General features: G+C 40.0%; 1 protein-coding gene across 1 annotated transcript; it reads left to right on the forward strand.

Annotated features, from left to right (window-relative positions):
* The first annotated feature begins 630 nt into the window (after nucleotides 1-630).
* On the forward strand, nucleotides 631-4,119 carry LOC121166326 (myelin P2 protein). The gene is made up of 4 exons (XM_040995472.1): nucleotides 631-754; nucleotides 2,650-2,822; nucleotides 3,023-3,124; nucleotides 4,069-4,119. The coding sequence occupies exons 1-4, from the start codon at nucleotides 682-684 to the stop codon at nucleotides 4,117-4,119; spliced, it is 399 nt and encodes a 132-aa protein (XP_040851406.1). The 5' UTR covers nucleotides 631-681.
* The last annotated feature ends 15,066 nt before the right edge of the window (nucleotides 4,120-19,185 follow it).

Consider the following 19,185-nt stretch of genomic DNA (forward strand, 5'->3'; position numbering starts at 1 on the left):
AAAGAGCCTGCTATGGCACAGCTTCTAGTCCTGCCACATGAATACCGTTTCTGTGCTCTGCTGTAACAGACTGATCCCATTGTCTGCCTACTCCCCCTGCCTGGGATATGTGAACTATGTCAAACCTCCTTTACCTATGAATACTTCCTCACACTGCTCCCCTGCATTTCTCTCCCACAACATATTTGAGACTGTTATTACAATAGTCATGGACATTTCTTTCTTCCCTTTCAGTAAGAATCCTTCATTGTGCAGACTCAGGATTGAGAATGACCAAGATGCCTCAGTGCGCACACACACGTGCACACATTCACCCCAATCATAAAAGCCACAGAATCTTTTCCAAGGCATTAAAGGCCTAAGCACTCTCCTAAATCTAAGATGGGTCAAATGTTTTGGTGAAGTTTCAAATAGTCCTCTCATTCTTTTTTTTTTTTTTTTTTAACATTTTGGGGACAAAAGGAAACAGTACGTGGAGTTTTCTTTTCTTCTGATAGATGGACAGCTAGTGATTGAAGAGCCATTCACTGCCCAGTCCTGACACTGCCTCTCCCCATTGGGTCTTTGTGAGAGACACATGCTCTAGACTTCTTTAAAAGGACGCTTCTGAGGCCTGCACATCACATCAGAGTCTCCTGGACCACACCTGGAACTGAGTGGAGCTTGCTCACATCCGTCACAATGAGCAACAAATTTCTAGGCACCTGGAAGCTTGTCTCCAGTGAGCATTTTGATGATTACATGAAAGCTCTGGGTAAGAAGTGCTCTTTCTTGTTCCGGTTGAGAAAATCATATTTTAAGACATATACGTGACATTTCCTTCTGACACTTTGTCTTGTCTCTGGGATAGTTTATTCAGTTTGCAGTACAATCTTTTTCAGGGTTAACTGTGTTTCATTATTCAAATACTATATTTGCATTTTGTTTGTGGCAATTTTAATAGGATTTAGAATAATTTAGATGTCTGAAACTCCCACTCATTCCCAAGGTGATCTTGTACCAATAGGGTTTTAGTTGCAGATTCAAAAGAAATCATCAAAGTTTAGTTAACCCATCCTCTGGCTTTCCTGAAAGTTAGTTTTATAGAAATTAAAAATGCTTCTCAAATAAGTAGTTAACTATATTAAAGACATCAAAAACTATCATTTAACATTTTTAATGTTTACCTATGTTAAGGTTATTTATTATTGTATAATCATGTACATACATGGAGTTTTAGAAACAAAAGTTTTTCCTAAGATGGCAGGTTCAAAGAATAAGACTGTGACTAAAAGAAAAGCAGTTAAGGTTGTGGAGGTAGATTGAAATTCAGTTACCCAAACACCAGGGAACTTCCCAGGAGTTATAGCAATGAATGGAGTTGGAAAACCTGGGCATTAGTTGATACTTCCTTCTATAGTCTATCTAAATAATATATGTATATGTATGTACATCTATGTACATAGATGTTAATAGTCTGAAAATCTCCAGAGTAACATAAGTATAGCGGAAAGCGATGTCAGGTGCCACAGGCTGCCTGCACATTTGCATATCTGTTGAGAAAGCTTTAACAAAACATCATAGTGTTAGACTTAACAAGCGAAATCATGCTATTGTTGCCTGGAAAACTATGGGCATAATAAGATAAATCACTCTGTAAGTTGGCTAGACTTGTTAATTTCATTTTGTATCAAAGAAGAATCAAAATTCCAAAAGCATCAAAAAAGGGATTCTCATTCCACCGCTTTCAAATTTGAAGAATAAGTGAGAACATATGGGGCAGTGGTGATCGTGGGCTTGTCAAAAACTATCATAAATCACATAATAGAAAAGCAATCAGAGTTGGGAGAAAGAAGGCAGTCATAGTCTATTAGATGTAACTCTTCACCTCTTATTTAATATAGACAGAGACTTGGATATCAAAGGATTTTTTAAGTAGAGAAAAATAAATCAAAGCCTTAGTACTTTCTATAGGAACCTTATGAGACAACTTTTTCTTTAATGTGATTCTTATTTGACATTTCTCCCTTTCCATTTATTTTTATATATGTCTATAGTTTCAGTAGTAAGAATGAAACTAAGGGAGTAATTTAACATTGTGCTTCAAGCAAAGAAGAGTTTTTAAAAATTGCTATATTTGTTTGCAATCATTTGTAATGGTACGGATATTGAAAATACATTGATATATTTTTCCTAATGGCTTAATTTGGAGCCTCAAACTTTCAGAGTTGAGATTCTATTAAAGATATGAAGGGAATTATTCTCTGTTATTGTAATATTTTGCCAGCAGAAAAATAAAATGAAACAGCATATATATATATATATATATTCCAGTTCTGTTTTAAAATAAATTCATATTTGTAGTACAAATTATAGTATCTATGTTAATTCATATAAATCTGCAATTAATGATTTTCAATGGGGAATAAGATTGGGCATGGCATAAGTGGACAGTTGTTTAATTTAAACTGCATATTTGCATTTGTTAAAATTGGAAGACATCACATTTGCAATAATAAAATCTAAAATATTTGAGTTCCAGAGAGGGGGGAAATGTGAGAGGGGGTTTTAGTTGCAAACGGAACTCCTTGCTCTCTATGTACCTTGTGGCCTGAGTCTCACAGGGACTTTCTCTTGATCAACATAATCTAACACTATCTGGATTTTCAGGTGTGGGGTTAGCCACCAGAAAATTGGGAAATTTGGCCAAACCCAACGTAATCATCAGCAAGAAAGGGGATATCATGACTATACGAACTGAAAGTGCCTTTAAAAATACAGAGATCTCCTTCAAGCTAGGCCAGGAATTTGAAGAAACCACAGCTGACAACAGGAAAACCAAGGTAATCCTTAATGTTTGGCTTCTAACTTGTTCTCATCAATTGCTTCAGACAGGATGACTCCTGCAAGTGTTTAAAAGGGTAGACTCCATCTGTCGAAAATGAATGCTCCTCATGAGAGCTCTATGATAAAAAGACTGCATGAACGGCTTTTTAAATTAACCTAGGTCAGGGAAATCAGGAACACTAACTTGTCTTTGTAGAGTGTCATCACCCTGGAGAGAGGCTCCTTGAACCAAGTACAGAAATGGGACGGCAAAGAGACGACCATAAAGAGGAAGCTTGTGGATGGAAAAATGGTTGTGGTAAGAATCACTCTTTCTCAAGACAGAAATAATACTGCATAAGCAAATTGATTACTTTTTTCAAAATATACTTAAAAATACAAGTGGATAAAAAATTACAAATGGATAATAATGGTTAAAAATGCAGCCATCATTTCAAATCCATTTAAAGATGCATGAACAACACTTAAACCATAAAATATCCGTCTTAAAGTTCTGGGCCAAGGTTTTAGCAATAACAATACTGAAAAAAATGGTAGTAAAGTTACAGAGTAAATGAGTAATTGCCATCAGTTTGGACTCACAAAGTAGAATATAAGTCTCAGGTTTAAAAGTGATATAAGCCTTGTAAGATTCAGTTGTAGAAAGTTGTAGAAATACAGGGTTGGTTTGTTTTAAGAATTCACAGTAACTTACACTAAACCATGCCAGTAACACACTATAAGCTGTTGGAAAAGCACTTTTTCTGGTCAACTGATAAGAATTATCACCTAAGTTCTATGAAATGGCTTCTAATGGAAAATTAAGACTCTCTGTTCGCTAGCACTGACCATACACAGAGGTGTGTAAGGATCTGAATGTTTCTGTTTAGTGAGTCTAGCCTGTGTGGCACAATAAATCTACATGAACAGGCTCCAATTAGAGGGCTCAAACAGATTCAAATCTCTTGAGGCACAAGAAAAAAAAGGAATTTGTATATTTAAACATTACATGTAGAGAGTTTTAAAAAGCATTCTTTGAGTAAATCTCAAAGCATGCAACTTCCTACTTCATAAAAACATCTTGCTTTTTAAAAAATCATGGATTAATTTGAAAACTGCTTTTATTTCAACACTCTTAATTCTGAATTACCTGCTGATATTTTATTCCTTATATATTTAATGTTATAAGTTTATTCAATTTTTGTTACAAAGTTATTGTTGTCTGATTTGAGTTTCATCTCTCCCTCTCTCCCTCTTTTTAAGGAATGTAAGATAAAGGGCGTTGTCTGCACCAGAATCTATGAGAAAGTCTGAGTGAACTGTTTGCTCATTGAAGTGATATTTGATCCTTTAATGTTGGTAGTCAATTAACAAGCCTTGACCATATTGCAGTTTGCTTATTTGTTTTTGCTTTGTTTTAAAGTGTCAAATAGGTGAAGGCCTAAACTGAGAATTAACCCATAGTTCAGTATTATTAAGCATTTTCAATTTGTATGTATGTCTTTACTATACCAAAGCATATATAATAGCCAAAGTTAAATAATTGATGATGTTATTTAATTAGCTATCAAGTTATAACCTATGCTGTCTACTTGAAATAACAAAAAGGAAATAGGCTAATAAAAGGAAGTAAAAATATTGATCAGTGTAACAAATAGATTCAGGGGCCACGAAAGTTCAGAGGGAGGAGGATCAGAAATGAAGCAACTGCTGTTTGAAATTGAGGAGTTCTGGTACAGAGCACTCTTGGGATGTCAGTATTTCACATGCCGCAACTGAGATGGAGTCCCCACTCTGCTCATGTTTTCTGCTAATGTATAGCTAATGTATAGTCCCTGGTTGAATCCTGGATTCCTGGCTTTAGCCTCTCTCAGCGTCAGCTGTGGTAGCCATTTGAAGAGTGAATCAGTGGGTGCAGGATATTTTTCTTTCTTTCTTTCTTTTCTTCCTTCCTTGCTTCTTTGTTTCTTTCTGTTTTTCTTCTCTTTATTTTTTCTCCTCCTTTGTTCCTATTCCCTTCACTTCTCTCTCTCTCTCCTTCTCCCTCTTCTTCTCTCTATTGCTCTGGCTTTCAAATGAATAAAAATAAATAAATCAAAGAGTTCTAGTCGTGGCTGAACACGGTAGACTCTACTCCAGCAAACCCTTTTAAACTGTAGGGAAATTTACAGATGTTGAAATGTACAAGCATTAAGGATAAGACTGAAATTGTTGTGGTGAATGTATGCACCATATAACTGACATTCGGGCAACATACGAAACATGTCCTCAAATCCTGGAAAGTTCTCTCATGTCCCTTCCCAGTCAATGTCCTGCTCAGTACCACTTTCACCAAATACAGCAGTGATTTAGTTTCTGTCACTTCAGATTAACTCTACCTGGTCATATATATGGAACCACATAGCATGTATTTATGTTTGCCCTTTTTAAATTTAACAAAATGTTTTTGCAATTCATCCACATTGTTACACATAACTATAGTAGTATGTTCTTTTGTTATTGTCAAGTAGTATTATATCTCATAAATGAATCATAATTTATGTATACATTCTTCTGTTAAAAACAGTTGTTTTTAATTTTGTGTACTATGAATAAAGCTATTATCAATATCCTTGCTTAAGATCTTTGGTGGACATATGAATTCCTTTATTTTTGATACACAATCACTCAGTTTTATAGGGTCCAATAATTTTTTCATAGGCAAGCAATAGTGAAACTATTTAAGATGTACTATGTAACGAAAAAAATATGCTGATGTTGGTGGGAACTAGGATGCTTACCAAGAAAGGAGGAACTGAAAAACATAGATTCAGAAAAATAAGAAAGAACTATGTGAGTTTGGAATGGAATTGATACAAATTCACATTTTGTAAATCATGCATATTTTTTCACATGCATGCATATGTGTAAGATATACTTGCATTTATGTGTATTTATATTTGTATACTTGGATATTCTGTGTCCAAGACATGGTTACAAAAGTAACATACAAACTATCGGGCCAAGTATGCAGGAAAAGAAAGATCTGCACACACTGTGTGAACTCATGATCTCCAGCACTTGGCTGCTGCTGCTGTCTAATGTCATTTCCCGTTAGAAAGAGTATCAGGCTGTTGGAGAAAATACTGAATTCAAAGTGAAAGCAGTGTAGGTTTCAGGAAAGCCTGAACTATACTAATATACTTGAAAATAAAGAAACGTTTAAAAAATACAGGTGCATTAACAAAATAAGAAGTGATTGCCATTTGCAAATCTAGGGCAATATGAGTACAATTATTGGGAAAAATAGTAGCATATAAATGACAAGAAAAAAAAATAGAAATCTGTGAATTCATCCTAAACAACAGACAGATGCAGAAGTGTTGTCTTTGTCACAGGTAAATGCAGAAGGAGTTCTGGAATCCCCAAAACACAACCTTCCAAACATCACAGCAAATATTTCTCAGGCAAGCAATATCAATCAATGGGTGATAAAATGGGAGGAGAGGGGGCATTTGGATAACATTAATTTTGCCTGAATACATCTCCTCACAAATTGCTCATTAATTGCAAGGAGAAAAGAACAGCTATACAGTGGAAAAAATGGATAACCTTTGCCCTGGATTATCAAAATTAACCTCACCAACAAAGGGCGGATGAGCAACACGTGATTTCGAATGTGATGGTCTGAGAAGGAAGCAATAGCACTTATGTAGGATTTTGGCTTGGAACTCATACCTGAATTTAATCATCAGGAAACATCAGACAAATTCCAAGTGAGGAATGTTCTATTTTTCTTTTTAAAGGAGGAGGAATTGACTGAATTCTTTAAAAAATGTCGTAGAAGACAAAGAAATACTGTGGTAATGTTCCAGATTAAATGATACTAAAAATAAATGATAAAAATTTCAGCAAATGAAATCTTTAATTGTTTTTGGATACAATTTTGTTGGCACTGGGTTCTCCCTTTCCCCTCTCCCAAGTTCCCTCCCCTCCCCTTTGTTCTCCCCTCTGAGTTCACAATGGGTGTCTTTTGTGAATTTTCCCAAGTCTGTCATGTTGCCGCTGGAGTGTCTCCCAACCATGTAGGAGACAGTCATTTCGTTGTGGGTTCATTCTTGCATCCTGGGGCCCTAATGTAGATACAATGAAGATTAGATCTTCATATTTATAGGCAATACCAAAAATAGTAACAAAGGAGACAGTGACCATCTCAGGTGATTATAAACAATCAGCCTCTTATGGATGGTTGATTAATGAATTACATCACAAGATCTTATTACAGAAGGTACAGGAAATATGAAGTGACACAGAGTAAGGTTCACATATTATATCCCTAGATTTGACATCATATTATTTTGTATTAGAGCAAATATATGATATCTGACCTTTTGGGACTGGCTCATTTCCCTTAGCATAATGGTCTTTAGTTTGGCCCATTTGGCCACAAAGTAGTGTATTTCATTTTTTTTAATGGCTGAATAGTACTCCACAGTGTGGATGAACCACAGTTTCTTTATTCAATCCTCTGTTGATGGGCATTTAGGTTGCTTCCATGTTCTTGCAATTGTTGATTGTGCTGCAGTAAACATTGGGGTACATGCTGTTTTGTCGTGTAACAACTCTTTTGGATATATTCCTAGAAGTGGTATTGCTGGATCATATGGTAGGTAAATTTTTAATTACCTAAGTGTTCTCCATACTGACTTTCATAGTGGCTGCACCAGCCTGCATTCGCACCAGCAGTGGAGTAGCGTCCCTTTTTCTCTGCAGCCTCGCCAGCAAGCGTTGTTGGTAGTTTTCTGTATATGGGCAATTCTTTCTGGTGTTAAGTGGAACTTCAGTGTTGTTTTTTATTTGAATTTCCCTTATTGCCAGAGAGCTTAAGCATTGTTTTCATGTGTCTGTTAGCCATTTGAATTTGTTCCTTTGTAAAGTATCTGCCCATTTCCCATGCCCATCTCTTGACTGGCTTGTTTGTTTTGATGTTATTGTTATTCTGGAGTTCTTTGTATATTCTGGAAATTAGCCCTTTGTCTCCTGTGTAGACTGCAAAGATCTTCTTCTTCCACTCTGTTGGTTGCTTTTTTACTTTGTTGATTATTTCCTTTGCTGTGCAGAAACTTCTTAGCTTAATATAGCCCCATTTGTTTATTTTGGTCTTGACTTCCTTTGCTTTTGATGTTTTTCAAGGAAGTTTAAGCCCATGCCTATAGCTTGCAGAGTATTTCCCACTTTTTCTTCCAAAACTTTGATGGTTTCTGGGTGTAGGTTTAGATTTTTTATCCATTTAGATTTAATTTTTGTGTATGGTGAAAGGTGTGGGTCTTGCTTCTTATGTCTACATGCTATTAGCCAGTTGTCCCAATAGCATCTATTGAAGAGACCTTCCTTTTTCCCATATTGTTTCTTTGTTTTCTTATTGAAGATTAGATAGTTGTGCATGTGTGGGTTCCCTTCTGGATTTTCTATTTTACTCTATCTGAGAGACAATAATTCTGGATTTTGGAGCACACCAACTGAGTGAGTTTTTTTTCCCAATCTATCACCGATTTGTGCCCTTTCTCTCTGGAGTTTACATGTGGGTTTGCCTTTCGTTTCAGTCCAATCAGTCACAGTCAGGTAGCAAACCTTCTTCAGTTGGTGAGATTCTTCCCCATATTCCAAATATACCTGTGAAAGGAACCGAATCAATAATCAGGAAGAGTCTAGTTCAGATAGGCAAGTGACAGCACACCAGAAGAGCTCTTGAGTACTCTATGTCCAGAGTGTGGGCCCAGTGTTGGTGTGTCAGCTATTGGGCCAGGTATGTAGGAACCAGAGGTATCTCACGCAGCTCACCCCTCGCAGTGTGAATTCCTGATTTGGAGTAAATTGGGACAACGGCCTACTCAAAGAGTTGACTTGAGGTGTGGCACTCCAACCTGGTATTGTGTAAGCTCTCAGGATTTTGATTCAAATTTTAAGAGCAAGGGGGAGAATCTTTTTTTTTTTAAATTGTTTTAGTATTTAATTTTCTAGTTTTGTTAATATATATATAAAAAACTATTTTATGTGTCCCACAGGTACAGTTCCAAGAAGTTCATCACATTTCCCTCAGTCCTCCTCCCCCCATATTCTCTTCTCCCAGTTCTTTTACAGTATTTTCACATAGTTTTAATATACTCTATAATTGAGGTGTAAGTTGCCAGTCATCATAATAGTCGACAAACAAAAAGATGCAAGATCACATTTCCTCTGGTGTATAAACACACGCTAGAAGTGACAATCATACCCCAATCCTAAACTTTTTTGTGTGTTCCATATTAGCTGCTATATACCAGTAAAAATACACAATATTTGTCTTTTTTGAGACTGGCATAGTTCACTAAGCATAATGGTTTCCAGTTGCATCTGTGTTTTTGCAAAATTTTTGTGGCTGAGAAGTACCCAATAGTGTATTCTGTTATCCACTGATGGACATCTAGATGAATTGTTGGGAATTGAACTCCATTAAACATGGGATTGCAGATAACTCTCTCATATGCTAATTTCACTTTGTTGGGTAAAGTCCCAGGAGTGGATATATAGATCTATTTTCAGATTTCCAAGTGATTTCCAAACTGTCCTCCATAATGGTTGTACTAGCTAGAGCAGGCTAGGGTGAACTTTCTCCATACTCTCTCCAATGTTTATTGGATTTTAATTTTGGGGGGGTGATAGCCATTTTAACTGGAATGAGGTGAAACTTCATTCTGGTTTTAATTTGCATTTCCCCGGAAGCAGAGTTTACAAGAGCGATGGAATTGAATTTTGCAAAATAAAGTCATATTTCACTGGGGAAAAAAAAGCTATGATGTGACATATCTCAAGGAATTATGAGGAATAAGTTAGTATGTAAACTGCTTAGAACCTTTTCCAGCACAGGAGAAGTGCTGTAGAAGTAGCTTCTCCCTTGATAATGTGTGTCAAGTTCAGAGGGCTCATCCTATTATACTTCAAAAGTATACTACTGTTCAAAAGTTCTACAGTTTACGCCGAGTTATATTTTACTTTGTTTTGGAGGAACCCAGAATGTTGAAGCTATCTTAGCCTCATGGCTTCCCATTACATTTTTTGAAGACTACCCACCCTCCCGCTTCCCAGGTGATTTCACTTGTGGCCACTTTAGCTACTATTCTGCCAAAATCTTTCAAAGGCAGAAATTTAGTCTAGCCGGCTATTGTGTTACTATCAACTCAAATGGAGTGAAAGGTCACATTAGTTGGGAATATCTAAGGTTTCTAACGTGAAATTAATTAGGAGTAGGTAGTAATAAAAACACTGCTTTAAAAACAATTTAGTATTATCAAGCGCATTGTTGGGGAAACAAGAACTTATCTCTTATCTTTGTTTCCACTGGAGGCAACATAATTGCTATTATTCATAAAAAAGCATATGGGAAAGTGAAGGTTTTAAAATAGCAAAATGTTCACCAACAGGGAAAGCAAAGCTATAGAATAATATTAAACCTTTGTAAAATATTAATCATTCTTTGTCAGATGTTTTAAAGTAAAGTTAAATTACTGAGAAAAAAAAACCCGGAGTGTTTAATTCTTGGAATAACATTTCTCTTGTATTGTTTTGATGAAAGAAAAACCTACGTGCAGGACAACACCAGGGATGCCTGTACCCCGTGTCGGAGTGCCGGGGCTTAGGCCCCAGTTCTACTCCAATTCCAACTTCCTGCAAATGCACGCCTTTGGAGGCAGTAGGTGATAACTCAAGTAGTTGGGACTATGTTGTCTGCATGGGGGAACTGGGATTGAATTCCAGGTTCTTTGCTTTTACTTGCCTGACTCCAGCTTTTGTGTAGGCATTTGGGATGTGAATGAGAGGATGGGAGAATCTATCGGTTTCTCTGTATCAAAAAAAAAATCAATTTTAGAATATAAATTTTTCAGTCCCCAACTATCTGGGTTGAAATGTTGGAAGCATTTTTTGAAGCATAAGATTCTCCCCTTAGTTAACCACTCTGTGACAATTTTTATTGGTTTAGAGAGTGGGAATGAATATTCCAGCAGTGTTAACTGTTAAGTGTTGTACAGTTAAAGGATATTGAAAATTAGCTGTGTGACAAGGCTGTGTCATATCCATCAAGAAAAATTGAATAGGGACCAGTGTGGTGGCATAATAGGCTAATCTTCATCTGCAAGTACTGGTATCCCATATGGACACCTGTTCATGTCCCAGATGCTTCACTTGCAATCCAGCTACAAGCTTACGGCTGGGGAAGCTAGTGGAGAATGACTGAAGTCCCTGTACCTGTGTCGGAGACTTGGGAAAATCTTCTGGCTCCTTGTTCAGCTCCGGCTTTTGAAGCCATCTGAAGAGTGAATCAACAAATGAAAGATCTCTCTTTCTTGTAAGGCCTTTCTTTCAAAGAAAACTAATTTTTTTTTTTTAAAGAAAGAGACATAATCCCATTACCTTGTTGTAATTTAAGATGACTGGAAATTTTTACACAATGTGGCATTTGACATTGTACAGCTATTATTCATTTAATCTGCACATTTGCAAATATTTAATGTACCATTGATGCAAGGAAATTGCATTTGATATATAATGTAGTATAAAGTGACGATAAATTTCAATTTTAGAATTTCCAGAGTAAATCATCATTAGACTTTGATTTCCTGAAGTGACTTGGAGTCTGAATAATCCTTTACTGCTGTTGAAGCTGGAACAATGTAGATTTTTTTAAAAAGCTCTCTTATGTGTGTACCATTTAACTCATTTCAGTCCCATTTCCATTAGCAAGATTATGTACTGTTGAAGTAGGACCACAGTCAACAAAACTTGTGTCTTTGAAAGATTCCAGAGAAGTGCTAGGTCACCAGAAGAATTCGTTAAACACTAGCTAGACACAGAGAAGTATGGAGAGCCTAATACATATCCACATCTTAGAGAGGCACTAGGAGTATCTCAGAAACAACCCGCGGGTGTGATGGGAAAGCATGGATTTGAGGCCTGGTTTTGCCATTTGGCATCAAGTCACAAATCCTAACTGGGAATTTCTAGTTTGCTTAACAGCTACCCTACATAGTGTGATGCAGAAAGAGATACTAATATGATGCCCATGATGGTAGTTTGTATAGTGCAAAATGTTATTCACACATTGAATCTTGTTGCTATGCTTATGTTTCTAGGCACACATAAGTATGAATCCTTATATTCAGCTTCCAGATTTTGTTTTGTTTCATTTGTTTGGGAGCCTGATGTTTGCTATGGTATAAGAGTACTCCAAACAATGACTGTACAAGCACATTGAGTCTTTTCTATTTATCAGGTACCTGAAGGCTCTGTTACAAAAATAGATTGAATGAAGTCGAATGTATTTGCAGTCTTGATTCATTTTACCACCACTAAGGGACAGAGTGACTAATTACTGGTAAATAGAGCATTTTTAAAATTTTATTTTAAGTATTTTTTACATGGTTGGGCAGAATGCATGCACATGTGGGCCTCTGGTTAAGGTGGGAGACTCAGATATGGAGGTGATCCTATGATGACGCCCAAGAGACTTCAAGGTGGGAGAAAGTCCTCCTAGGGTGTTACTTGAATGGTTTCAATAAGTCTGAGATGTTGTTAGCTTCATTGCTGCTGTAGCGTTGAGAAATTCTCCCACAGTCTACTGGTTGACAAAGTTTACTTTAATACATCCTCAGTCCCAGGAACATGCTGCAAAGCTTGTCCAGAAGAATTATCCAACCTGTTCTGCTTCCCATCTTATGGTGAGGTGGTTGCTGTCCCCTGCTGGCCCAGATGAGCTGTCCATCATATTCCCCATGTATATCTGGACATTCTGTCCACTGCATAAGCATTGGCAACCAAGAAGGCCCAGTCTTGATACATATCCTCCAAGGTCAGACCACACATCCTGTGATTTTTCCCTGTGGCCAGGGTCTTAATCCAGAGCCCCCCAAGAAACTGCTTGGGGTGATCTCAAACTTGAGTCTTACGTGCATCAGCCAACTTAGGGCCAGGTGCGCTCTGTCACCTGAATCAGCCAACACAGATACCAGTGGGTGCAGTGTGGTCAGTTCTGCCTCAGCCCCATATGTCACAAAAATGGATTAGTGCTGTGGCCCCATCCAGCCAACTCAACACAGACTCGGTCCTCATGAGTACCAGCAAGTGTGGTGGCCTGACTGGAGCTATTCCCAACAACCCCTGCAAGGCCCACCCCCAGCCCCAATTTTTGCATGTTCTAGCCTCTGCTGTGGTTTAGCCCAGACCAGTACATATCCCAACTAGCTCTCTTGCTAGGAATAGGCTAAGCCTATTCCTGGCCCTCATGTATACTGATAGGTGATGCTACTTTGTCCAGCCTGGCCAACCTCTGGCCCTGGTTCTTTTGCTCACCAGCAAAAGGTACAGCCTAGCATGAATGTACCCACAGTTCCATTATAAGTCATGTTCCCAGCTTTGGATCTTGGATTTACTGGGGGTAGTGTGGTCCAATCTGGCATGACTCACATCCATGCGAGCACTTGCCAGCTGGTACTGCAGCCCAGCTCAGCTGACCCTCACCCATTCTAGCTCTCATGCATGCCAATGGGTGCAGTAGCCAGCCTAGCCCAACCTGCCCCAAGTCCCAGCTCTTACACTCACCAGCGGAAGCAGCAGCCCATCAAGGGACTTCCTGAAGTTCCCCCTACAATCCTGCTCCCAGCTCTGTGTCCTGCATGCACCCTCAGGGGCTCCAGCCCAGTCTGAAATGGCCTGTCCCCCATCTCAGCATTCGCCAGCACATGCTACTGCCCCCATTCACAGTTCTCACTGGCAGGTGTAGCAGCCTAACCCAGCCTGACCCACCCCTAGCCCTCATATGAACTGGTGGATGTTATGGTCCAATCTGACCTTCTCTGCACCCTGACCTGGCTCTCACTCATGCCAGTGTGTGCTGTGGACTGACCCTGCAAAGCCCACCCCCAGACTGAAGCTTACACATGTGCCAACAAATGCTGCAGCCCAACCAGAACTAACCTGTTCCAGCCCCAGTTTTCATGTTCACTAGCAGAGGAATTCTCCAAGTACCCCTACCAGGCCCATTTCCAGCAATGGATCTTGTGTATGCCTTCAGGTGCTACTGCCCAGACATGGTGAGCCCCCAGTCCTGGCATTCACTGATGGGTACGGTAGCACAGCCTGATTGGCCCATTACTACTCTGGCTCTCATTGATGGGTGCTACAGCCTAGCCTAGATTGTTTCACACTCATTCTGTCTCTTGTGAGCACCAGTGTATGCTGCTGCCCAGTGCAGTTTGATGTACCCTAAAGAGCCCATACGCACACCTGTGGGTGCTACAGCCTTACCCATCTGGGTCTTCCCACAGCCCCAGCTCTTGCACTCACCAGTGGGAGCTGCAGCCCAATGGGAGTGTCCCCAGAGTTTCTGTACTAGGCTGTTTCCTGCCCTGGATCTTGCACATGTTGGGCAGTGCATCAATCAAGCCTGGCAAGGCCTACCCATAGTCTCAGCTCTCACTGGCAGGGTACGGCAACTCAACTTAGCCAGGCATGGCCCACACTCTGTCCTACCTTAGGCAGGTTATGCCAGAAGGTGCAGAGGCCTGGCCTAGTCTGGCCTGTCCCTAGATCTGGCCCACACAAAATCCTGAGAAGTGCTACAGCCTTGCTTGGCCTGGCCTGCCCCCAGCCCTGGCTCCCATGCTCTCATACATGAGCTGTAGACTAGCAGGGGAGTTCTCAAAATTCCTCTACAAGGCTTGCTCCAAACCCTGGATCCCACAAGTGTCAGCAGTGGTAGTCACCCTGCTTGGCATAGTTTGCCCTCAGTCTCTTGCATGTGTCTGTCAGGTGTTGCAGCCTGGCCCATTCTGGCCTCCTCTCAGCCTTAGCCCTTGTAAGTGTCAGGTGGGCTCCCATCAGATGGGTTCCATGATCCAGCCTGGCTCAGCCCATCACCACCAGCTCTCTGTGTAAACCCACAGGTGCTACAGTCTCACAAAGGTGAGCCCACAAATCTGCGCCAAGATCTGGTTCTCTTATGTTCTGGTGGGTGCTGTGGCTCAGTCTGACATGGTCTACCCTTGCTTCTACACTCACAGTCTGGTATTGTGGCCTGATCCAGCCAGTCTAGTCCCCAAGACCGAGATTTTTTGAGTGCCAGCAGGTGGATGCAACAGTCGGTGGGTGGTACTATTTAGCCAAGCCCAGGTGTCCCACATGGGCCTAGTCTTGGCCTGATTCAGACATGCTCCCTGGTTTCCCTTGCTCTAAACCACTCTGTCTCAGCCCCCTTGCCTACCTGTGAGTATAATGGCCCAGTCCATGGAATCCCCCAGAAGTCCTTCCTCCCCTGCGAAACATGCCCTCAGTTGCTCCCACTGTAATACATGTCTAGACCCCTTCCCTGGGTGATCCACAGCCAGCTGGGGTGGCATGCCATGTCCCAGAACTCCCTATCATCCTCATTTATCTGAAGGAGAGAGAGAGAGAGAGAGAGAAACAAGCAACTATGTTGGCATACTGGTATAGTTAAGACAACTTTAGCATTAACCAGGCCAAAAATGCTTGCTGAACTCTTGAATGCTTTTCTGCCAGCAGTGTAACACTTGTCTAGGTTTAAGACAACCTACACAGTTGTATGCAGCTTCAATAAAATAAGTACTAGTCAGCATCTAGAGTCAGGATTGGACTCTGGTCTTCTCCTCTTCAGTAGGTTGAGTTTGTGTAGTTCATTCACCACCACACAGTTCCAGTTTCTCCATCTTAAAAAGCAGTAGAAAGAGGGACTAGGATGGTTTGGATGACCCTAAATCCCAATTAGTCTAAATTTCATATTTTTGTATCTAATATGTTTTTGGCCATATACTACTAAAACAAGCTTATGGTTGTTAACTTCTCTGTTTCATAGCTACGTGCTTTCTCACATTACAAGTTTCCATGGGCACAAAGGTAGGAATTCTATATTTTTCTTGCCACAACCAATCCAGTAGATCCTTCATCAAACTTCAAGAGACATGTTGATATCTCTGACCTGTCTTGAAAGAACTGCATTTACTAACACTTCCCACTGTGCTATCACTGCAACAGGATCATTAACAGGATATCTCTAATTCCAGAAAAGAGTTTAATTGAATGAATTTATAAAAATTTACAGTTTAGGACCCAGCACAATAGCCTAGTGGCTAAAGTCCTTGCCTTGCATGTGCTGAGATCCCATACGGACATTGGTTTGTATCCTGGCTGCTCCATTTCCCTTCCTGCTCCCTGCGTGTGACCTGGGAAAGCAGCTGAGGACAGCCAAAAGCCTTGGGATCCTGCACAGGCATAAAAGACCCAAAAGAAGCTTCTGGCTCTTATATTTTCAGATCAGCTCAGCTCCAGCCTTTGTGGCCACTTGGGGAGTGAACTAGTGGATGGAAGATCTTTTTCTTTGTCTCTCCTCCTCTCTGTAAAACTGCCTTTCCAATAAAAATAAATATTTTTTTCCTTTGCTGTTTTTTTTTTAAATTAATTACATTGCATTATGTGACACAGTTTCATAGGCTCTGGGATTCCCAATAAATCTTTTTTTTAAAAAACAGAAAAATAAAGGGTTTTCTATATATTTGCCAAATAATGACATCCCTTCTGACTATAATATTTGAAAACATGCAAATGAATTAAGTTTCTCCATGCTCAGTGGTTTCTTTCCCTTGCAATTTCACAGACCACATAGAACAACTAAATGCCATTATAATATGTTGCCAAGTGTAACTTTTCCTTCTGAAATAGTTGGATCTGTGTATGAGACTAATAAGCAAGGAATCTGCCACACAGGTTTTCTGAAAAGTCATATGTCTAACACAGAGATGACACCTGAAATAATTCCACAGAAAAGCTTAGGGAGGGACTTTGGGATTTAAAATTCAAGAAAGACTGGTGAGTGTTATGAATTAGTCAGGCGATTAAAAGTTATTTCTGTTCTAATAAGCACCGTAGATCAGATCAGTTCTGAGAGGTTATCCAACCGCATACTCTATATGTAACTTGCCTAGAATTCATTTTGGTTTTTAGATTTTTGAATTGTTGATGTGAGGGTAAAAGCATTGAGTGTGGAGGGGATGGTTACAACCACTCCGATGAAAACTTTCAATTCTCGTTGTGAACTGTTTTCATAGCTGATTGGATCCAGAACCCGAGGTGTCCAAACAGACATCTGCACTGCCTTCCTGTGCGTTTAGATTCTTGTTGCTGATTCAGCTGGAGAATGTTTGAGATCATTGTTGGACCATTCTACTGTTGATTCACGACTTCATCAAAGCATCTTTGCCTGCTTTCAGTCCACACAGCCTGGTCATTAGCATGGCAGTTGGTGAGGAATGGAGAGAAGCTATCTAAAGCAGCTCCTAAGTAGACATGGAAATAATTCCCAACTTGTTATGATTTGCGTAACAATTTGAGTGGTCTGTAAATGCCCTGGTGTTGAAGACTCGGTTTCCAGAGTTTCACTTTAATAGCTTAGCAAAGAAGCTTAATTTTCTTATGGTGTCTGAAAGTGATTGTATTGGATGGGATCGTAATCATATTGTGAGAAGAGACCATATAGAAGGTAGATGACAAGCTTGGTCCCTGTGTCTCATTCCTGGCTCCATGTGTGAACCTCCACCTGCACTCAGCCACTGCCATCCGCTGTGCCCTCATCACACCCCAGACTCGCACTTTGAGCCTCTACAGCTACACACAAAAAGCAGCCTTCCTCCTCCTGGGTTGCTTCTCTCAGGTGTTTCAGCTATGATGATGAAAAGCTGGATAATAAGCAGGTTAACAGAGAGGAGCATAAATTTCATCTGTCCTCCCTGGGGAGTGCAGGAAGAAGACAATATCATCAAATATTAAACAAAAGCTATCATTACTTTTGGCATTTACTTCAGAATATAAAAGTATGACTCGAAGCTAAAGCAACATCATGAAATGTGCCCAAGCCCACTTTCTTTTTCTCAATGAATGGAACAAAAGCATCTTATTTTTGCATTCTAATTGTGAATGGCCATTCACAGGGCACCACCTGACATAAGTGCCCTGCTTGTAAATTCATAGCCTCTGTACCGTGGGGACTGACATTCATTGAACAAATAATGCTGAGAAAGAATGAAAGAGAAGACTTGTCTTCAAGTCAGGAGGCAGGAAGAGAGGAAGAGAACAGACACCATACTGGAGGTGATAAACAAAAGTGAAAGTATAATGAAATTCATGCTGTTCTTTGAGGCTGGGCTTGAGGAAGGCACACAATATAATCAGGGACACAAATGTGAACTGGTTCTGGCCTCTATCCTTTTCCTTGCCTTCCTTCATTAAAAATGTATCCTGAGGGGCCAGGGAATACCCCTTAGAGATGGTATGCTGGCAGCTCTACAGTCTTGGCATCCACAACACCACCTACACCCTTGCAACCACTGTGTGGCTGGTTCGTGCCTTATGTGCCATGCAAATGATCTACTCTGCCCTTCAGTTGGCAACTAATATTCCCCAAGGACCCCTTGCCTGCTGTACTGGCAATTCCAATCATAACCAGATTTGGCAAGGTCAGAGCTGTATAAATACATAATAAAAGACTTTTCTTTCTGCATTAAAGAAGACATCTGCTAGTTCCCATTTGTTGGTAAATAGAAGCCATAAGGACCCTCCGTATGGACTTGTTTTTATCTAGTTTCAACTGAGACAATCTGAAGGAGAAAGCTGAACAAAATGTCAATGTACATAGATTTTTTTTCCATTTTTTGATTATATTTTTGACAATATTTAAATAGTTAATTAGGGTAAAAAGGTTCAAGGGCTACAGGAAAGTGGGTAAGATTATTATTTCCACATTGTTTCCTTCATGTATCTGAGGTAAAAGGGGATATTAAGGGAGAAACCCCACCAGTCTCCCACCCGCCCCATGTCCCTGATGTGGGGTATGCTCTGAGGGTCTCGCTCAAGTGGTTTTGATAGTTCAACAGTTCTGAATTGCTGCCAGTCTCGCCACTCCAAGCACGATGAAGTCATTGAAGAAACCACTGATTGACATAGTCCATCTTAGAGTCTCTGTTTGCCCAGTTTTTCACTACCAACATATGGCTGAAGCGGTTGATTGACCTGTTCTGTCTTCTGTCTTTTCAAGGTTAGGGATCTGAATCCGGCAGTTTGACTGGAGAGATGCCCAAAGAAACTTTTTCTGAGGTGTTCTCAGATCAGATTCGTATGTGTACTAGCAAGCACAGGGCCTGGCACAATCCATCGCCCCGATCAGCTGAAGGTTGCAATTGCTGGATTGGTTCTATTTCCAGCCCTGTCTTCCACTAGAACAATGGGTGTTGCAGTCCAGCCTGGTTCTGCCCAGCACACACTTGGCCCTCACATAAACCAGTGGGAGCTGCAGCCTAGTCAGAG

This window comes from Ochotona curzoniae, unplaced genomic scaffold (assembly GCF_017591425.1).
Source record: "Ochotona curzoniae isolate NIBS_2020 unplaced genomic scaffold, NIBS_Ocur_1.0 contig_1071, whole genome shotgun sequence".
In the NCBI taxonomy this organism is placed as follows: domain Eukaryota; kingdom Metazoa; phylum Chordata; class Mammalia; order Lagomorpha; family Ochotonidae; genus Ochotona; species Ochotona curzoniae.

Bases quoted from the DNA above. Each gene is read 5' to 3' on its own strand.
- LOC121166326 (XM_040995472.1), top strand. From the start codon at position 682: ATGAGCAACAAATTTCTAGGCACCTGGAAGCTTGTCTCCAGTGAGCAT. The intron at 755-2,649 runs GTAAGAAGTGCT...CTGGATTTTCAG, and splicing joins TGATTACATGAAAGCTCTGG to GTGTGGGGTTAGCCACCAGA. The intron at 2,823-3,022 runs GTAATCCTTAAT...TTGTCTTTGTAG, and splicing joins CTGACAACAGGAAAACCAAG to AGTGTCATCACCCTGGAGAG.